An 18,595-nucleotide genomic window follows, 5' to 3' on the forward strand; every position below is an offset into this window, starting at 1 on the left:
GGCTTTGCTCCCAGCCAGATGTTGTTGGCTTGTCCCATGGCAGAGCTGGGATCTTGAGGAGCAGCATCCCTGTGGGGTTTGGGGTGTCCTGAGCACAGTGTGCAGCCATCCCTGCCTCAGGACAAGCTCACCTGCTTTAGGGAGGGGTCACTGAGAAGATCCATGGAAGAAAGTGTGAGGAGACAGGAACAAAAGGCAAATCTTGACCTCTTCTTCCCCACTGAACCAGAATGTCTCTCCTCAACCACCTTTATATAAAGACCTTGCTTTAAATAAGGTGCAACTTTTTTAATGTCGTCTCTTGTGGAAGGAGCTAGCTGAACCTTTTCAAATGTGAGCCTGCTGAAGGCATCTAAAGAACCTGCACCTCAACCATCTATGAAGACCTTGCTTTAAATTAGATGCAATTTTTTTTAATGTCTTCTCTTGTGGAAGCAGCTAGCTGAACCTTTTCAAATGTGAGCCTGCTGAAGGCATCTAAAGAACCCTTTTCTACTCACAAACAAGTCTGAAGAGAACACTCTGGTAACCACTTGATGTATCTGTTTAGTATTTTGTCTTTAATGCATGTTGCAAAAAAATTTTGAACTTCAGGGTCCCCTGATCTGTAATGCAAGCAGGGTACTTCTGGGCTGGTGCTTCTGACTCTGGATCAAGTCCTGAAAGTTCCCATTTGAAGTGAAAATAAGAAATTTTCCCAAGGTTTGTCTAGGGTGTGCTGGTGTTGGGGCATGAGGCAGAATGGATTCACTTTGGCACAGGTAGGCAAGAGTTGTTACCATGTTGTACACAGAGAATCTCTGACTTTTTGTCTCACCAAACCTTCCAGAAAGGTTTGGCTGGCTACTCTGCTTTTTTTTTCAGTATTACCAAGCATTAATCAATCCCTTATCCAACAGACATTGTCTGTATGCATCCTTTGCTCACTTCATCTTAGATGATTTCATTAAAAGTGAAATCTTTAGTTTTCCTTTCACACTAAAAATATTTTATTCCTTTTGGACAATATTTATATCATATTTTCTCTTTTAGCCTACAGAACGGTACTTAAGTGAAAGTTCTAGCATGACATACCATAAATCAGTTTGTTGCTGTGACTGTTTTCTGCATAATTGCATACTTAGATTTGAAGAAACATCTTTTGTCTTTTAAATATATTCACAAAATAGATACTCTCTAATTATTTGCTCTTGACATGTGTGTTTTTAATAATAATATGACATTTAAGTGAAAAGTACCTCTTCATCTTGTAAAACTTAAAGCAACAACTAATTAAAACAGTAGTTCTGTTTTATTTGAAGGACAATTATTTCTTTTGGAATGTGTTTCAAGCCTTGATTTCAAGTAAATGAACAGTGTTTTCTGTTTATAAAATGGAAGTGTTGCATTCTGAGGTTCTAATTGGAAGTTCACTGCAGCAGATGGGGCGTGGTGTGAGCAGTGGTGCTCCAGGAGCCCAGGGACACCCAGGGAGGCTCCTGTGAGTGGGTTAATTTTGGGGTGGTTTGTTTGGTTTGGTTTGGTTTTTGGGGTTTTTAAAAATTAAATATATTGCTGATGCCTTCAATTGCAAGTTGGAGTACTATAAAGCACCAAAATCTGGAGAAACTTCTCTAGGAAATATTTTCTGACACTTCTGCAGGACAGTGGTGCTACAGCAAAACTGGGTTTTCTGCAGCTTGTCATTCTCTGAAATGCTGCCTTTGAGATACTGCTTAAAATATGAAAGTATCTAAGCAGCTGAGTTTCATGTTTCCATTTGAATTGTCAAAAGAATCCTGTAACTTTTTTTTTTATTATTAAAAAAATCCTGAGCAACTTCTTCAGTAATGAGAAAATCTGTTCATTAGGGTGTTCCAGCTTTGGTTCTTTAGTTTCTGTAATTTGGAGTCAGATACCCAAAACTTCAGTCTCATTAACACTGAGGAAAAAACAATCTTTTTCTCAAGTGATTGGCTCTAATCAGTCAAACATTTAAATAGCCTAATATCACTTCCCTCTTAAGGATGACTTTTGTTTTGGTTCTGCATAAAGTCTTTTGATTAAATTATTTTCTTTAAATCCATGAATGTCTCTGTTCATCCTTTTCCAGGAAGATCACAGCACATTTTATAACAAAGTTGTGTACCTGGTTTAGAATGAGTACCAAGAAGAAAAATTGAATTTATTCTCTCTTAACCAATCAAATTCTCCCATTATTCATAAATTGTATTATTCATAAACATATTCTTACACTTACACAGTTGTAAGGGGTTCAGCTTTGCCTTGCATTATTTCTTGAGCTAAAACTAGTCCTGCTTTTCATTTTTAGTGGATGAAAAACTTGGAAAATAAATGCCTTTTAAAAAATTACATATATCTCAGCAATTTGTTATACAGTTTCTTTGCTTCATGGATTGTGCCGTTCCCTAGGAAAAGTAAGATTTAAAGTTATCATGTAAATACTGCTGTCTCTAATAGTGATGTAGTGAGATGTCACACCTGCCAGCAATTTTTTATATAAAGTAGTGTTAAATTATGTCAAAAGTAAAAATCTAATAGTTTTTATTTAAATAAAAAATATTACTTTTTCATCTGCAATTTCACAAATGACCGTGAGAATGAAATTTAGGCATAAAACAGAAAGGGGAAATATTCTGAGAATGTACAGTGAGGTAACAAACCAATTCAATGTCAGTGCAATAAAAGGGGGAAAAAAATGCAGTTCTGAATGTTGAGAGAAGAAAAAAGTCCACATCCACACTCCTATAATGAAGAGAGTCATGAAGAGTCACAAACAGACAAACCAAGGGGAAAGCTTTGACTTTTTTGGTTTATGACCTTTTTTAAGCTATCAGCTGGCAGGAATGGGTAATTTTTTCCCGAAGTGAAGTTTATTAGTTATGAATTTAGCAGTATGTAATGAATTGGTATTTCTTTAGCCCAGCCTACCCACTGCTGCAGTAAAAGATGGAAAGCTCCACTGGGGTTTTCAGGATGTAACCAAACACTCTAAGTGAAATGATGCCATTCCAACAGAAAGCATTTGGTTGTAGTTCACCTATGAGGAGAAAACAGTGGGTACCAGAATCAAATCAGAAGTTACTTTCTATTTTATTTAAATAATAACACTTCAGTATGTGAAAATCATTGCCATAAATGCAGCAAATTCTGCTCATGTTAGCTGAAAAATCAGTTCATGTCTTAGATATTTGTAAAATAATGGGGAGGGGGTAGGATGAGGCTTGTACAAATTATTCCTCCTCTTCTTTCCTGACATTTCAGCCCTTGTTCTTAAGGTTGTTTTTTTTAAACCTAACAAACTCCTTTATCACAAGGAGTTTATCCTTCACTGTCACAGATGCTGGCATGGAATTCAGCGAAAGAAATCGATTTAATGTTTTGATAAAGGAGAAAAATTAGGTTGGCTTTACAGAGAAAACATTTAGTAAGGATAAGAAATAAAGTCAAAACACAAGGTTTGTCTCTTACTGACCAGAAATAAGACATGAAAAAGCACATAGCTGCACCATTTCTTGGTTCTGAGGGACCACTGTCAAGTTGTATTTGGTTTTAATTATAGTTTAGTTAAAGGTCTTACAAAACCTGCTGCAGTTCATAGAATAACTAAACTAAATACTTTCTTGAAGTACTTATGGGCGGAATCTCTTCACTTAAATAGGAACCTGAAATTTAAATTCTGCAAAGGCTTGAGCTGGATATTACTTTTCAAATAAAATTCAATAGATTGTTCAGCTGAGAGGAAAGGTGAAGGAATAACAAATGCTCTTCTTTTACTCAGGGGTTTCGTGCTTGAAACTTCCCTGGGATGGTTTTTGTTATTTTCAGTTTTTCTGTATTTTTTACCAGGCAGTGAGAGAGAATCACACATGAGCAGAACTTTCTCCTTGTTTTTAGCAGAGAAAATATGCTTTTTGTTCGCTCACCTTCAGTCCTGCTAGAGTGTCTGCAGCAATTCAGGGAAGGCACTTTTGCAACACTTGCCACTTGAGAACGGATTTCATTTTTACATGAAAGTCAGGCATTTCTCACATATAAATCTTTGTCTTAGAATATCCTGAGCTAGAAGGGACCCACAAGAATCACCTAAGTCCAGCTCATTTACTGTGGAACTGTGTCACTGACACAGCTGATGGCTTTGTCAAGGTTGCAGAGCACATTTATGATGGAGGCAGGAATTATGCCAGGAAATGCAGCATCCAGGTGTGGGTTTTTTGTGTTTTTGTTTTTTGTTTTGTTTTGGTGTGGGTTTTTTTCAGTTTTTTTGTTTGTTTTTTTTTTGGTCCCAGGGAAGGTGGATACAACATTGGAAGCAGTCCAGGATGGGAGTAGAAGTCCCCATTGCTTGTGGTGTAAGATCTTTGGGTTTTGAGGCATTTATGCTGTCCTATTCTGACAAGAAGTCTTAGTAGTAACTGCATGTCTGGGGAGAAAAGTTTTTCTTTGTTTTTGCTTGGAGGAAAGGCATGGTAGTGAGCCTCAAAGGGGAAAAACCCTATAATCATTTAGGCTGAAGTGCTTCTTAATTCAAATGGTGTGCTACTTAGAGAACTTGATAAAAAGGATTAGAACTGGAAAAGAAAGGCATTTTTAAAAGCAAAGCTATTACAGGGTTCATTACTTTATTTATACGTTCTCCAAAATCACATGAATGAAGGGAAAAAATGAGGAGAAAAAATACTGGCTTCAGTTCAGAATGTCAATTACTACTTTTTTTAATCCTCTTTTCACAATTTATTTGACATCTTGAACAGTAGCCAAAAAAGCTATTATAACTGTAAACCATATTCATTGGTATAAATCTCATTACGTTGAGCAATTTAATTAAGGTATTGACATGCTTAATTGATACGTGCAGGGAGAGACCATTTTCATATCTAATTTCCATACGTTTTCTGCTTTTAAGAAAACTAGCTCCGTAAAAATGTTATAGATTCAGCTAAGCCCTGTCATCCCAAAGGAGCACTTGCTGCCATTTACCTTGATTTAGAGCCAACTACTCTTCTAAGTGGAGCTCCATTAAATGGATCTGATGTATGTCTGACTCAAACATGCGTCAGCTTCTCTTATGATCAATAGTGGAATATTTATATTAATAAAGCACCAAGTTAATTAAATAAAATAGTCTTCTGGGTAAACTTAAGATACTAGGGGATGGGCAGCGAATCAATATACTCTGCCATTTGAACATTAACTATGTGCTCTGAAATTTTATGCTACCTTAGCAAAGATGCTTGCAGTGTTGGAGTCTTGGATGCACAGAAGCCCCCAGGGCAGGAATCTGCTAAGCATCCTGGGCAGGATTTGTTTATCAAGGTAGAAAAACCCAGCAAACAAAAAAACCTTGGGTCTGTTTGGCTTCAGTGACTTCATTCCTACATAACATTGGAAGACCTTTCTTCTGGACCAGGACTGAACACAGTCAAATGGGGGTTCTCCCAGTTGCCTGAACTGTTACAGTGGTGCCAGAGAAGAGGCATTTGTGTCAAACTTGCCATGTCAGGGTTTATCAGTGATGGTGAAGAGTCACAGGAGCCCTACAAGGACATTTTAATCACTACCTTTAAAATGTGTTGGCCACTCGTGAGCATGTCTAGGTCTGGTGCATTGCGTGTTTCAGCCCAAAGCATGGCTGTCCTTCAGCCTTTTCCGTCCCCACGGGCTCTGTCCCCACAGACAGAGCTGGGAGAGAGATTTCTTCATGAGTGGGTGACCTTTGACCACTGTGGAATCCTAGCCCTGTTGGAGATGCAGTCACCAGTCCCAGATTCACGTCACCATTGTGCCCTGAGAAGCAAATCCTGCTGTCCCTGTGGCACTGGTGCTATTTCTATAACATACAGATGGCCTTTGAAGGAAGTAAGTTCCCTCAGGTACTGTTGCAATCCACAGCTTCCACTTCATCCTACCTTTTATCTACATTATAAAGTTTCAGTGCGATAAAGTAAAAAATGTGGTTTTTAATTCTATGGCTTTAATGAATGCCTCACTTTAATAACCAAAGAAGATGCTTGAAAGGACAAGAAAATATTAATTCATTATTAATAATTTGTTCAGTCAGTTTAGAACTTATTCAGTGTAAATATGCTTCCATCTCTTTAGCCAGGGGCACCATGACATTGCTAAAAACACTGATATTTCTGGTCCAGAGGCAGTGGTGGTGTGCTGGAGCCTTCAGTTCCTACATTCTTTTTACTCAAGGGCATGGGGTTCCCTTCTCTTGGGGATTAAAGGAGCTGAGTTACAACTGAGGGAATTACAACGTGTTCATTTGAGCCTTCTCTCCTCTGAAATCTCCCATGTGTGGGCTGGACACTGCTCCTTGCTGAGCCTGCAGTGACTGCTGAGCATCCCCTTCTGTGTGACAGACACTGCCATGGGAAGTGACAAAATCAGAATGTAAATCCACAGGGAGGTAGCTTATGGAATAATGTACAGAATTTAATAAAATAATCAGTAGTAGTACTTCTGGGCTATTGCAGGGAGAGGACATTGACATTGTCCTGTGAGGTGGGATTTTGACCTGGTTAAAATGCTTCTATTTACCAGGTACTAGGGACAAACTAATAATCTCCTTTGTCTTGGAGTGAATTGTCTTCCAGTTCAGCATTTACTAAAAGTACTTGGTTTGGATTCTGTTTTTCTAATTGCATAGAACCTTCTTCAGAAGACAAACGTATGGTGTGTTTGATAATTCCAAATACTCTTCATCCACAAAGAATTAAGTGTAGGCTCTTATTTAATTGCTAATCAAAGCACATGTAGGTTACAGCTGACAGTTGAAAATATTTAATATATGTAAAAGTACTTCTGTACTGTTATTGTCCTTGGTAAAGTGTTGGTAATGCATCCCAACCCTAACATTTAGTGTTTATTTCGCCTTTTTTCCTTTACATCATTCTGTGATTCAGAAAGACTGAACAAAGAGTGCAAGCTAGAAAGAGCATTGGAACCATATGTGTTATAGTTGTATATAATCTATATCATAATTGTATAAACTTAACAGGGTGGGATAGGTTTAGTCAGAAAACCACTTTCTGTGTTAGCCACAGTTTCTTGGTATTTAGAGTTGTCTTTCCACAAATATAATGTTCAAAGAAAGGAAGAGTGATTGCATCTGATCTGGGATAAAAACAGGTTCCACGATGAATTCCTTTCTGGAACCAAACAAAAACCTATGCGTATGGAACCAGGATGCAGATATTCTTGTGTATTTTTTGACTGACTCTTAGTTTCTGTCTCTTGATTGTTGGTTTTCCGCGTGACATCTGGAAGTAATGATGTGAATAATATCAGGATGTAAACTTTCCAAGTCTTATAATGAAGTTAAATTTCCTTTTCTGATAAGATAAGCCTGTTTTTTCATATGACCCATGAAACCCCTTTAGCTAATTGTTTTTTCAAAAGCTTGCTAAGGAGGTGTCATAAATTGAAAAAACTTTTGGGGTAATAAGTCAAGTTGTACTGTCGGGCATATTTTCTCCTCATATAACCTGTGTTGGACTTTGGAGAAAGTCATCATCATTCCCAGCAGTGATGAAATCAAATCATGCTGGAATTTGATGTTCTTTGATTTGAGAGTGCCTCAACAATGAAACAGCAAAGCGTGGAGTTGTTGGAGTCTGTTGTGCAAGGAGCCACTCCTCCCTTTTCCCTGGTCAGCTCTTTTACATTTAATTCAATCTTGTGTGCTGACATTGTCAATCTGAAATTCAGCAGTGCTTGACAGGGAGTCAGAGGAAAGCCAAGTTCATTTCTGGAAGTGGCTTTATGCAAATGAACTCGTGTGGGTTCTGTAAGGAAGCAGCTGCTGATGAATCAGAGGAGTGCCCTTGTTCCCTCGTCAGCTTCGGGAATAAAGCTCAAAAAACACCACAAACACCTTTGAGAGCTGCACACCCCGGTCTCCCTATGAGTATTTTTGTGTGTTTGAGGATTAAAAAATGAGTCTGCTTTCAAAGTAGTGCTTGGTTGGATTCCAGGAAATTAATTCAGCTTGTAACTTGTTCAGGCCAGAGTGGTTTGAAAGTGGCAATGAAGTCCTAGGAACACTGTTAATTCTTGTGAATTGTCTTGATTTTAGCTGTTTCCAGTAAAGGTTTAGGTCTTTGGTAGTTGTTTTACTGAAACACTCAAATAAAACCCTCAGTAAGCTGAGAAGAATAATTGTGGGTTTAACTTCTCTTTTGGAGGAATTCACCACTTTATGTGCACTTTAGCTGAAAGTTAATTTTGGTTTAGATTTGTGTCATGTTAGCATGTTTGTTCTACTAGTATACTTGAGTTTTATTTTCTCTACTTAAAACACCTACATTCCATTTAGATGCCTTTTTCTAAAGCATGGCATCATTGAATGATAAACTCCCTGTGCATGGAGTGGGATTTTGAAGGTGCTTTACCTATGTGAATAGTCATTGAAAATAAGAAATCATTGGTTGTGTTCCAGTGAACCTTTTTTTGGTATGGATAAAGTAGGGGGATGAGGTTTGTTAGAGTGTGGTGTCATGCAGCTGTAATGGTCAGGGTGATCTGAAGAGCTGCTGGGTTTGTGGATCCTCCCAAAAAACAGAGAGCTGCTGTAACTTCAACACATGAATATCCCCACTCAAGAGAACCACTTTGTGGTATTACATCTTGGTCTAATAAATCTAGATGTCACATCCACACAGAAAAATGAGTTATGGCTACAACCCAGCCTGAAGTGGATCTCCTTACATCTGCAGTGTTTCACTGGGACTCTCAGGGCTAAACAATCCATAGCAGGGAAGACACATAAAAGTGAAGCTGTGGGAGAAAAAGAGAAGCTAAAATATTAGGAAAAAAAAAAGGAAAAGGTGCATGGAACTTCTCTGTCTTTTGTCTTGGGCTTCAGTACCTGTTCCTGCAGTCTGCTGAATATCAGCAGATATTTCTGGTCCAATATCATAATTTATTTTTAAAGCCTCGATTACAGCTCAAGTACCTGTGTGCCCCTCTTGCACAGGTGCACTTTTTACCACAGAACAGAATTAAGGTACTCTGATAACTGTGCCTGAGATATAAACAATGCTGTTTTTCTCACTGCAGCACATTTAATACTTTGCAACTCATTTCTACCTCACTATAATCTATAGAAATTCAAGTTGGTTTTACTATCCATGGATTCTCTATCATTTTTATTACTTTTTATATAGCCACAGGAATATCTGCAATGATCATACAAACAAACTGTATAATTGGCCTTTTTCAGGAGAACTTGGTAAAAAATCAAATCCTAGATCTTTATACATATAATTGCTACTTAATCCTAGGAAATCTTATTTTCATAGCGAAAGTACAGGATCACAGCCAGAATTAAATAAATACTATTGTGATTATTGTTTTCAGTCTACAATGTGATTAATTAGGTACACAAAAACATTAACTGGCAGGGGATTTTTTCTTTTAATATGTTAGTAGAGTGCAAAAAAAAATTTAGTATAAAAATATTCATCATTAACAAGGTTAAGACAGATCAGTCAAAAGATAGTCTTGGTCCAGATGCTGATCAGTTATCTAAAGACAGTGTATGTTTTATTCTTTATGATTTCACATGTTTATTTTCTAAAATAAAAACTTATCATAATTTAAAAAAATACATGACCAATGAACTGCAGATATCTTTTTGTTTAGTAGTCAGGCAGGGCTGTGGAGGCTCCTGTTTCTGTGGGGAGATTAGAGGAGGGTGATATTGCCTACTGATGTTTAGAATTTGCAAACCCATAGGACTTCTTTCCAGTACAATTCAACAGACAAAAGTATAAACCCCCAAACAGGTCAACAGTATAAAACCAGTGCTTTTTAAAATTACCTTAAAATAAAGTTACCTCCATATAGCTCCAATTTTTCTGTTGTAGAAAATATTAAAATTAATAAGCAGTGAGAGAGCTTTTGAATTCACATTGGTTTAGCAGCAAGAAAATATAGACAAAAATAGAAAATGATGGGGAGAATCATTCCTTTCTTCTGATGTCAGGGCTTCAGTCCACCCTCTCTGAGGTGTGTGATGTCCTCACTAAATCACATGAGTGCCTCTGTCTTCTAATCTCACTTCCAATGCAGTTGGAGCACTTGGACTGCTGTGGGAGCATCATTGCCCTGGGAGCCTTTGTTTTGTCAGAGTTCTTCTGGTGCAGGAGAATTCCAGAGGAAAGGTTTTCCTGTCCAGATGGATCTGTCTCCAGTGGTGCCAGAGCTGTCTCTGCTGGCAGAGCACCCTCCCCACGCGGGGAGGTTCAGCAGGTGGATGGCACAGGGCGGAATTCCTGATCTGTGGCACTGATTGGGAGGGGTTTTTCTGTCTCTTCCCTCTCTGGAGCACCATGCTGCCTCTCTTTGTGTTCTTTTGTCTCCTCGATCAAAAGGAAGGATTAATTATATTGATACATGTTCTAAAGCACTGAAACCCTACATTAAATGCTGCTAACAAAGACATCTTCTTGTCATGTATTAGTCAGGACCCTATCCTGGTTCTAGTGGGCTGCTTCTCTTCAAGAGTTTCCTCTGAGTCCACTGGCTGTTACTTTCCAGTTCCTACTCCCTGACATTTCCAAAACTGAGTGTAAATACTTTGAGGAAAGATTTTTCTTTTGTGTGTATATTCCAAAAGACAAAACAGATGCTGCTTTCTAAAACGAAAGCTCACCATCAGTCTCAAGATGGGTGGTTTTAAAATAAGAGTCTCCTAAATGTTGTCTGATCACTATTTGCTGAGCTTCTTGGAAATGGCAGGAGGAGGGAGGGAGAACAGTCATAAAGACAAATGTTGCCTTTGAATGGACATTAGCATTGATTAGTTTTACAGTTTATTTTAAATGATGCAAAAATATTTACTCATCTTCTCAGAGATATTCTGACAGATTTTTTTCAATTTGTTGGGTGCATCAACAGACAAATGTTGCACTGTGTCTCAGTGAAGCAAGGTGGGGTTTGGTTGTTTGAGTTGGTTTTTGTTTTTTGTTTTTTTTTTTTAAGCAACCAAGAATCTTAAAAACCTCCAATGAAGAATTAAGTAATCACTAATTAATATTCTCAGAATTTTAAAAACCTCTAATGAAGAATTAAGTAATCACTAATTAATATTCTCCGTTCTTTTAAACATTTAAAAAGACTTCAGCATGTGCTGTGTGATTGTGTCAGGACAGAAGTCATGAAATTGCACAGCTCCACACAGCTTGGATTCCTTGAAAGATCTTTATTTACAGATGGTTTTTAAATTTTCCTTGGAGAAGGTAGAAGATGATGATAAAATAATCATCTTCGGCTGAGATCTTTTTCCTCTGACTCCTTAGTGATCACCCCTCCCAAATCTTGAGGCTCTGGCTCTGCTCAGTGTCCTGCTCTCCCCAAAGGTGTGTGTGACTGGGGTTATGGGGCTGCGTGGGGCTTTGGGCAAGTGCTGAACCCTCCAAGTACAGAGTTAACATCTATCACTTCACAGTGCAACTGCCTCAACAGAGAAATCGTGGTGTTTATCTTCTGGAGGCTTAGCAGCAGTGCTTGTGCAGCAGTGCGTGACTGTGTGAAAGCACTGAGTGCTGCTTTAATTGGAATTTTGGAGCTAAATTCCCTCCTCAAAACAAACAAAACCAAACCAAACCTGTGTTTCCCCTCCAGCCTCCCAGAGCAGGACCTGCGAGGCAGCTGTATTGTGTTTAGTAAAACACAGTCACCTTGTTCAGGGTGCACAGCATCTGCAGGACCTGTTCTGTTTTGCAGAGCTCAGATGCTTGTCACCCTCTTTACTTTTCGTGCACTAGTAGGAGGAAGTAATTTTTTAGAAAATCAGCAGTGATGCCAAGTTTCCACAGAGTAATGCTTTACAACACTGCTGTTGTTAAGCTCTTGCCTTGTAGCCCATCAGCAACAACACTTTTCATTTTTCCTCAGACAGAGCTACAAGTGCTGCTTTACAGTAAATACCATTTTTACTCTGACCCTGCTGAGAGGGAGAAGCCATTCCTGCACTGAGGGCACAGGTGCTGATGAGTGTCAGACTTGCCACAGCTTGTTCTAATTACTGTTGGAGGGACCTGATTTGGGCAATGCATTTCCCACCTGGAAGATGATAAATATCTTGAATTTCACTTCCTTATTTATGAGACTCAAAGTTTCTGAATTGTCCTTAACTGTTAACTCAGTTATTTTTTAATCCATATGTAGAACAGGAAAAACTCTAATTCTTAACAGTATTGGAAATACTAGGACACTATATCCTAGGTAAGAATAATATCTAGTTGTTGAAAATGTTAAATATTAGTTTTAATTAAAAAAAAAGTTTAAAAGCTGCCATAGAATTTTGGTGGAGCAGGAAAAATCCTTTTGTTCCTTGCTGTAAATGAAATACATAATATTCTGTGCTGGAATTTTTACAGATATAATAAGACTCATTTTCCCCCCAGATTTCCTCCGTCTTTCTACCTCATCTTCTCTTGCAGACTCCTCCTGTAGATAGCATTGGTCCCACTGCCCTGTCTCTCTGAGTGTAGGAGTTCTCTTCCCTCAGTTTTGTTCTATGACAAAGCTGACTTGTGTAATTCCTCACTTTATTGACTTGCTTATCTTTTATTACATATTACTTAGAGATACCTATTATCTTTGGATTATACTCTCTAATTTTCCCCATCTGTTACTCTTTAACTCCTTAATTGTTTTATTTAATTCAGTAAAATGTTGCAGGATAAAGTTTATGTGTAACATGTTGTACAAATTAAAACTAATTCTAATGAGACAAATTGCAGTGACCAGATTGTGTTAAGTATGTGACCTTTAGTGAAGCAGTTCAGCCTAGTTTCAGCCCAGTTGTAGAGAAAATTTAGATTGAAGAGTAGTCATTAAACTTTAAAAGTGCACAAAAACCTCAGGAACGTTGTATTTTATTTAATTTTAGTCAGTGCATTGGACTGAAATGTTTTAAATCCAGGAATCCTAATTTTTAAAAGAATGTAAACAGGCTACCAACAGGGATGAATTAATTCTTATTTCTCTCAGCTGCACATTCTGTAGCCAGAGCAAAGCTGTTTTGAAAGCAAAGTGCTAATTTCTTGGCATTGGTGGCAGCTGGCCCTTTCTTAAACTCAGGAATAGTATCTTTCATTAGTTCTGTTTTGCAGAGCAGGTGAACAATATTAACTTCTCAGTATTATTCTGGCAAGAAGAGAGGATAGGAAACAGTTTTATTTTGCACTCAAGTCCCATATCCAGTCAAAGGAACCAGTGTTTGTCTTATGGTTTTGTACCAGCTGCTGCAGAGAGCTGTGGGTCAGCTCCCCTGACTTACTCCAAGATGCAGCTGAATTGTGGATAAGCTGAAATGCTCCTGAAGAAAGGAATCAGGTTTGTTAGGTTGGATTTTTCCTGCATTTTGAGTAAACCATTGGTTCCATGTGTTAATGGTTAACTCTGTGAGTTTGCAGTTTTACTATGGAATCAACATACAATGAAATATTGGGGAAGATACAAGTTTGGCTGTGCAGAATTTGCTCTGGGTGACTTGTTCTTTATGTCTTTGCATTAAACTCTTTAGACATTAAAGGCAAGCTGAGTTCTTTATTGGATAACACTGCATGGTGATCTCTCAGCCCATTTGAGTGGGGGAAATAATTAAAAAGTAGCGTTCAACCACATTAAATACTTCTTAATCAAGCTGTTTTTCAGGCAGTTATAAAAAAATAATCTTTTTAAATTTGCAAATCTGTGTGTTAAAAAAGGTTGAGAAAATAACTGCTAAATCCTCAAAGGATGTGTTTTGTTTTTTGTTTGAAAAAGAAGAAAACCTAAGCCTAATGCCATCACTGCTGAGTTTTTCATTTTCATATAATATATGTTATTTTCAATACCTGTGTAATTTTGCAAGTTGTATTTAAGTAGTTGGTTTAATATTTTAGATCTGTAGTTCAAATGAAGATTCATTCTGTGGATGTCCGTAGGGTCTGCGCTACAATTAAGTGATTTATGTTCTCTTACTGGCAAAATAATAATAATAAAAGAGTCTTAATGTATTCTGTTGCTCTGTTAGAATGTTGAATTTCCACTTAGGATGCAATAGGCAGCGTTAGAGCAGAAGCTAAAACCAGCACTACAGCAAAGACTGCAGAGGCACTTAGGAAACGTCAGCACTTTTGGATGGGTTTTTTTTCCCTTTCCAATCCTTTTATCAGTGAGGCACTTACAATTCACATTGGAAGATCAAGAAAACAATATTAGACTTGCAGAGGGAGTTCATCTGTGTCCAAAGCATTTCAGCTAAATTAAAATAAAATCTAAGAAAGGTATTGGCTTGTGCCAACTCTTGCAGGAGGCTGGGTTGGGCTAACATGTGCTGTGAGCCACAGCTGCTGGGTTTGTCAGCTCCTGCCTTCTCCTCTGTGCAAAGTGCCAGTCCAAGCTCTTTAACTTCTCTGTGGCTCCGTTCCCCCAGCTCACAGAGGAGGATGCTGTTTCCTCTGGGGGTTGTTTGCTGTGGAAGCTGTTGGATGAGTGTTCTGCTGCCTGTCTGGGCTGTCCCCACCACTGCAGTGCACCAAGCTGGGGCTGGCTGCAGGCTGGCTGTGCTCTGTGCCCTGCTGCAAAGTGTGAAACTGCACAGAACCTGCCTGTATTTATCAAAACAGGAAGGACAATTCAATCTAGAAATGTTTGCTTGGCTCAGCACATCTGTTTGACCAGGATGCAGATGAGCATGTTCTGGTTCTGTTGGGTGCTTTCTCCCAGCACAAGAGGCACTCTTGCAAGGAGGGTGCTGCTGATGGACTGGCACATTCTGCTTTGTCCTCAGGTCAAGTGATTTCAGCTGTCTAACTGCCTCTTGGGGTGAAGGTTTTGGGAAGTCTGTTATTCCCTAAGTCTGGAATGTTATGGATTTCCCCTTTAGGATACTTCATGCTCCCCCCAGGCACTGGATTTGCCTTCCATTACAGAAATAGGGGGCTTGAAACTTCGGTCTAAGAAATAGGAAATCTATTAGTAATCAGCACCTTTTTTTTTTATTTCAGGTTTACTGTTTATTTTTCTTGATTACTGCCATATTTTTCCATCTGCTTTTTAGGTTTTTTTTTGTTTTGGCCTCACATTAATTTATCTGGTTTTCTACAGTTACTATTAATATCTAATATTTATTTCACACACCATTGCAGTAAGCTTCCCATTATGTCTGCCATGAGAAGTAGGGAATAAAAAACTGGAACTTTAGGATAAACTCAGCAGACAAGTTTTTTGTTACAGCCTTCTGCTACCTCAGAGCAAATTTTGTGAAGTGTACAGGCTGAGCCTGCTTGAAGTTTGCATGCTTATTAAACATGCTTAACAAAACTCTGGCACAATGTCAGGAAGCAGAGAGAAACTCCTCTTGACCATCTCAAAACAGGATGATTATAATTGTGAGAAAGCAGTTACAGAAAAAGAAACATTGGTGACTTTTCTTCCATGTCACTAATGCCACGCAGGCTGTCACTTCTTCAGCCCACTGGAGAGATTTATGGAATCAGTCCACGATCCAGGAGATTGAAAGAGGCAGGTTTGTTAGCTAGAAAGGAGAGCCTTATAGAGAATAAAAATAATAGACTTTATAAGGAGGTTTTCATAGAAAACAGATTAACTTCCTGCAGTCCCCTGGTTTTGCCTGGCTGCAGGTTAAAAGTTGAGCATAAAGACAAAGCAGAGATCAAATATATAAATTAGCCCTTGCAGAACATAACAATGTTATGAAATATTGCTTGAAAACCTGATTTACTTTTACACATGACTTGAAATGCACAATAAAATACCAGACAAATGCAACTTGAGATGCTGGATTAAGTGTGGTTTTATTTGACCACACAATTCCACTTCTTCAAGCCCTTTTTGTTCTGCTTTGTGTGTGTCTTCCTTTCAGATCTTACTAATTTTTGCCTTGCTAAGCCATTTTGTCACACTTTTACCACAGTTCTGCTGTGCCTCAGTGCCACACCAAAGTGACAGCTTAAGACTTCCTCCTCCTGGGTCTGAAATACCCTGAAATACCCTGTTACTTTGTCTCTCTCTGTCCGAGTTCCCTGATCATTTGTCTGGGTTGAAGGTCTGTCTTTAAAGAACTAATATTTTGTTGCTGGCAAAATAAAGGGAAGGTGAAGGCAGGGTCAGAGTGTGGATCAGTGTTAAACAAATTGTGAAGGTCACAAAGAATTTTAATCTGACTTGAAAAAGAGACTTGTATCCAGCAGCACATTTTTGTTTGCGCTCGTCTGAATGGACAATTGTGGCTACTCTGAGAATTTGGTGTAGACTGCATGACTGGTATAAATTGAATTAGTCTCGTGACAAGGACATAGTCCCCTTTTTTTCTTATCTGCCTGATGGAAAGCAGAAGAAAGCCCTGTGTGACATGTCTTGACCCGCAATGTCAATGTGGGCTTTTGTGACAGGCTCTGATTTCTGGCCTCTCATTTGATAAAACCAATTTGGTGGAGGCTACAAAGGAGCTTGCTGAACACTAAATGTTCTTACAGAAAAGGGTGTCTGGGGGTGAGTACAGAGGGCTGCCAGCCCCTCCTCATCGTCATTACAGAGGCAGAGTTTCTTTCTGAAAATGGGGCAGAGCCTTGGGGACACTCACTCCAAACAATGCACTGTGCAGCTCTCTGCAGGCTTGTTTTTATTTGTCCTTTTGTCATCACTGAGCCTTCCCTTTCCTCTATTTGCTTATTTCCTACATTTTTCTTTCCCACTCTTCTGCCTTCCTTTTTTCTTCTTCCATTCCTGTCTTGCCCCACCCTTTGTCCTTCAAACCAGACTGAAACCTCTCCCCCTTCTCCATGCTGATGGGGCACCCACAGGAAAATCAGGGTAAATGCTCTTTTTCTTCAGCATGAAAACATCCCAGCTTTCTGGTTTCATGTCCATTTCCCACCCATTCCTGAAGCTCTCCTTCCTACCTCCACTGCACTGCTAGAGGGCTGTGAACCTGGAACTATTTATAGTTCATCAAGGAGAAAAGCACTCAAATGCAGGCTGGGAAACAGGAAAATGTTACCTGCACTCACAATGCAGATCAAACCCTTTTTTAACGTGCTTTAAGTACTAGCAAGACTTTTTGAATTGCTGTTGGTTGTTGAGGTTTTTTGTTGTTCATTTTTAAACAAGGTAAAAAATTCAGTTTTTCCCATTGATACATAATGCAGTGGGATTTTAATGCAGTAGATTAAGATCTCTTACAGTGTAAATTTAAAAGGCTCACAAGAGAATGATTGTCATGTTTTTCCTGAATATTAACTTCAAATAAGTTGTAATCTGAGCAGGAGTAACCAAATATTTTTGCAGTCTGTAAACAAATAGAAGCATGCTGAGTAAATTACATTTACATCACAGGGTTGTGATTCCAAGGCATGAGATTTGGCTGCAGGTACTCTGACAATGAATCATGGCATTGTGCCAGCATCACCATCACATTTTAGTGATGTTTGCTCGAAGTTCTGTCATTTGTATCAGGAATTCTGGTGGTTTTGGTTGGAGAGTCATTTCAGCTCATTCCGTAGACCTCTAGAGGAAAGAAACAAAATTGAAAACACCATGTGGTGTAACAAATTCAGCAACATCTACTTTTCCAAGCACGTGGAGGTTCCATTAGCTGATGCAGATTTGAGAAATGTGTTCTCTTTGTTAACACAATGTATTTGTTTTTCTGTTCTCTTTTTCAGAGACCTGAGTGAAAACCAGATAAAAGGAATCCCTAGAAAGGCCTTTCGAGGAATCATTGATGTGAAGAACTTGTAAGTGACAACTTCATTAATATTTGTGGTGAAAACCTTTCTCCTCTCCTTACATCTGGTTGTTACTCTCAGTTTGGGTACCTTGTGTCCAGTTCTGTGCAGCACCAAAGGGACCCTGCAGGTTTTTGTCAGGGTTGCTTTGATCCTCATGCCTGTGAACACACCTGGGGAGGTTTTGAGCTGAGGAAAAAGAACAGACTCAAGGGCTTCACCCCTTCCTGCAGGACTGTCCTAGAGCAAGATGTGCATAGGGGAAAATGACTGGTAGAGTTTGGGGATGGAGTTGAAATGTTTTGCTTAGTTTAAGTTTTCTGTCCCATCACTTCTGTCAGAAGTAAATATGACAAACTGTAGCACTCAGGCACAGTGGTTGAGCACAAATATCAGAAAATGAAAAAAATAATGGGAGCAGTTAACTGCACAGGCTTTGACAGCTTGTATTTAAAATTACAATAATTTATAAAAGCCTTTTAAGAGAGAAAACAGGGCTATGGTTTTTGTGCTAATGAAGCCAGTCTGTCCTAGCCTTTTGCTGTAAGGTAGCCTGAAATATGTGCAAAGACTTTGAGCTCTGTGTTTCCAGAGCTGCTGGAGGCTCTCACACATCATGTGGCAGAAACCCCTTTTTGTGCACACCCACACTGTATCCCACCCTTGGCTTTGTTGGAGTCAGCATGGGATGAACTGAGCAAGGAAACAACAGCTCCTGGCTTGGCAGGCTCGGGATTTCCTGGGACAACCTGCAGCCACTCTCAGAAGCACTTCAGAGCCATTAGAGTTAGCACTGTGCTACCACACCAGTAGCTGAAAACTGATCCCCACTCTGTTAAATA

At 38.9% G+C, this 18,595-nt stretch overlaps 1 protein-coding gene across 2 annotated transcripts in view; it reads left to right on the forward strand.

Annotated features, from left to right (window-relative positions):
- The window catches only part of SLIT3 (slit guidance ligand 3), a 524,200-nt gene that overhangs the window by 271,287 nt on the left and 234,318 nt on the right, over positions 1-18,595 (forward strand). For both annotated transcript variants that reach the window (XM_039701675.1, XM_039701676.1), the window contains one exon: positions 17,691-17,762. In XM_039701675.1, the coding sequence (XP_039557609.1) occupies positions 17,691-17,762 (72 nt within the window). The remainder of the gene's footprint in view (positions 1-17,690; positions 17,763-18,595) is intronic.

The sequence above is a fragment of the Passer montanus genome, unplaced genomic scaffold (assembly GCF_014805655.1).
Source record: "Passer montanus isolate IOZ18808 unplaced genomic scaffold, ASM1480565v1 scaffold15, whole genome shotgun sequence".
Taxonomy (NCBI): Eukaryota; Metazoa; Chordata; class Aves; order Passeriformes; family Passeridae; genus Passer; species Passer montanus.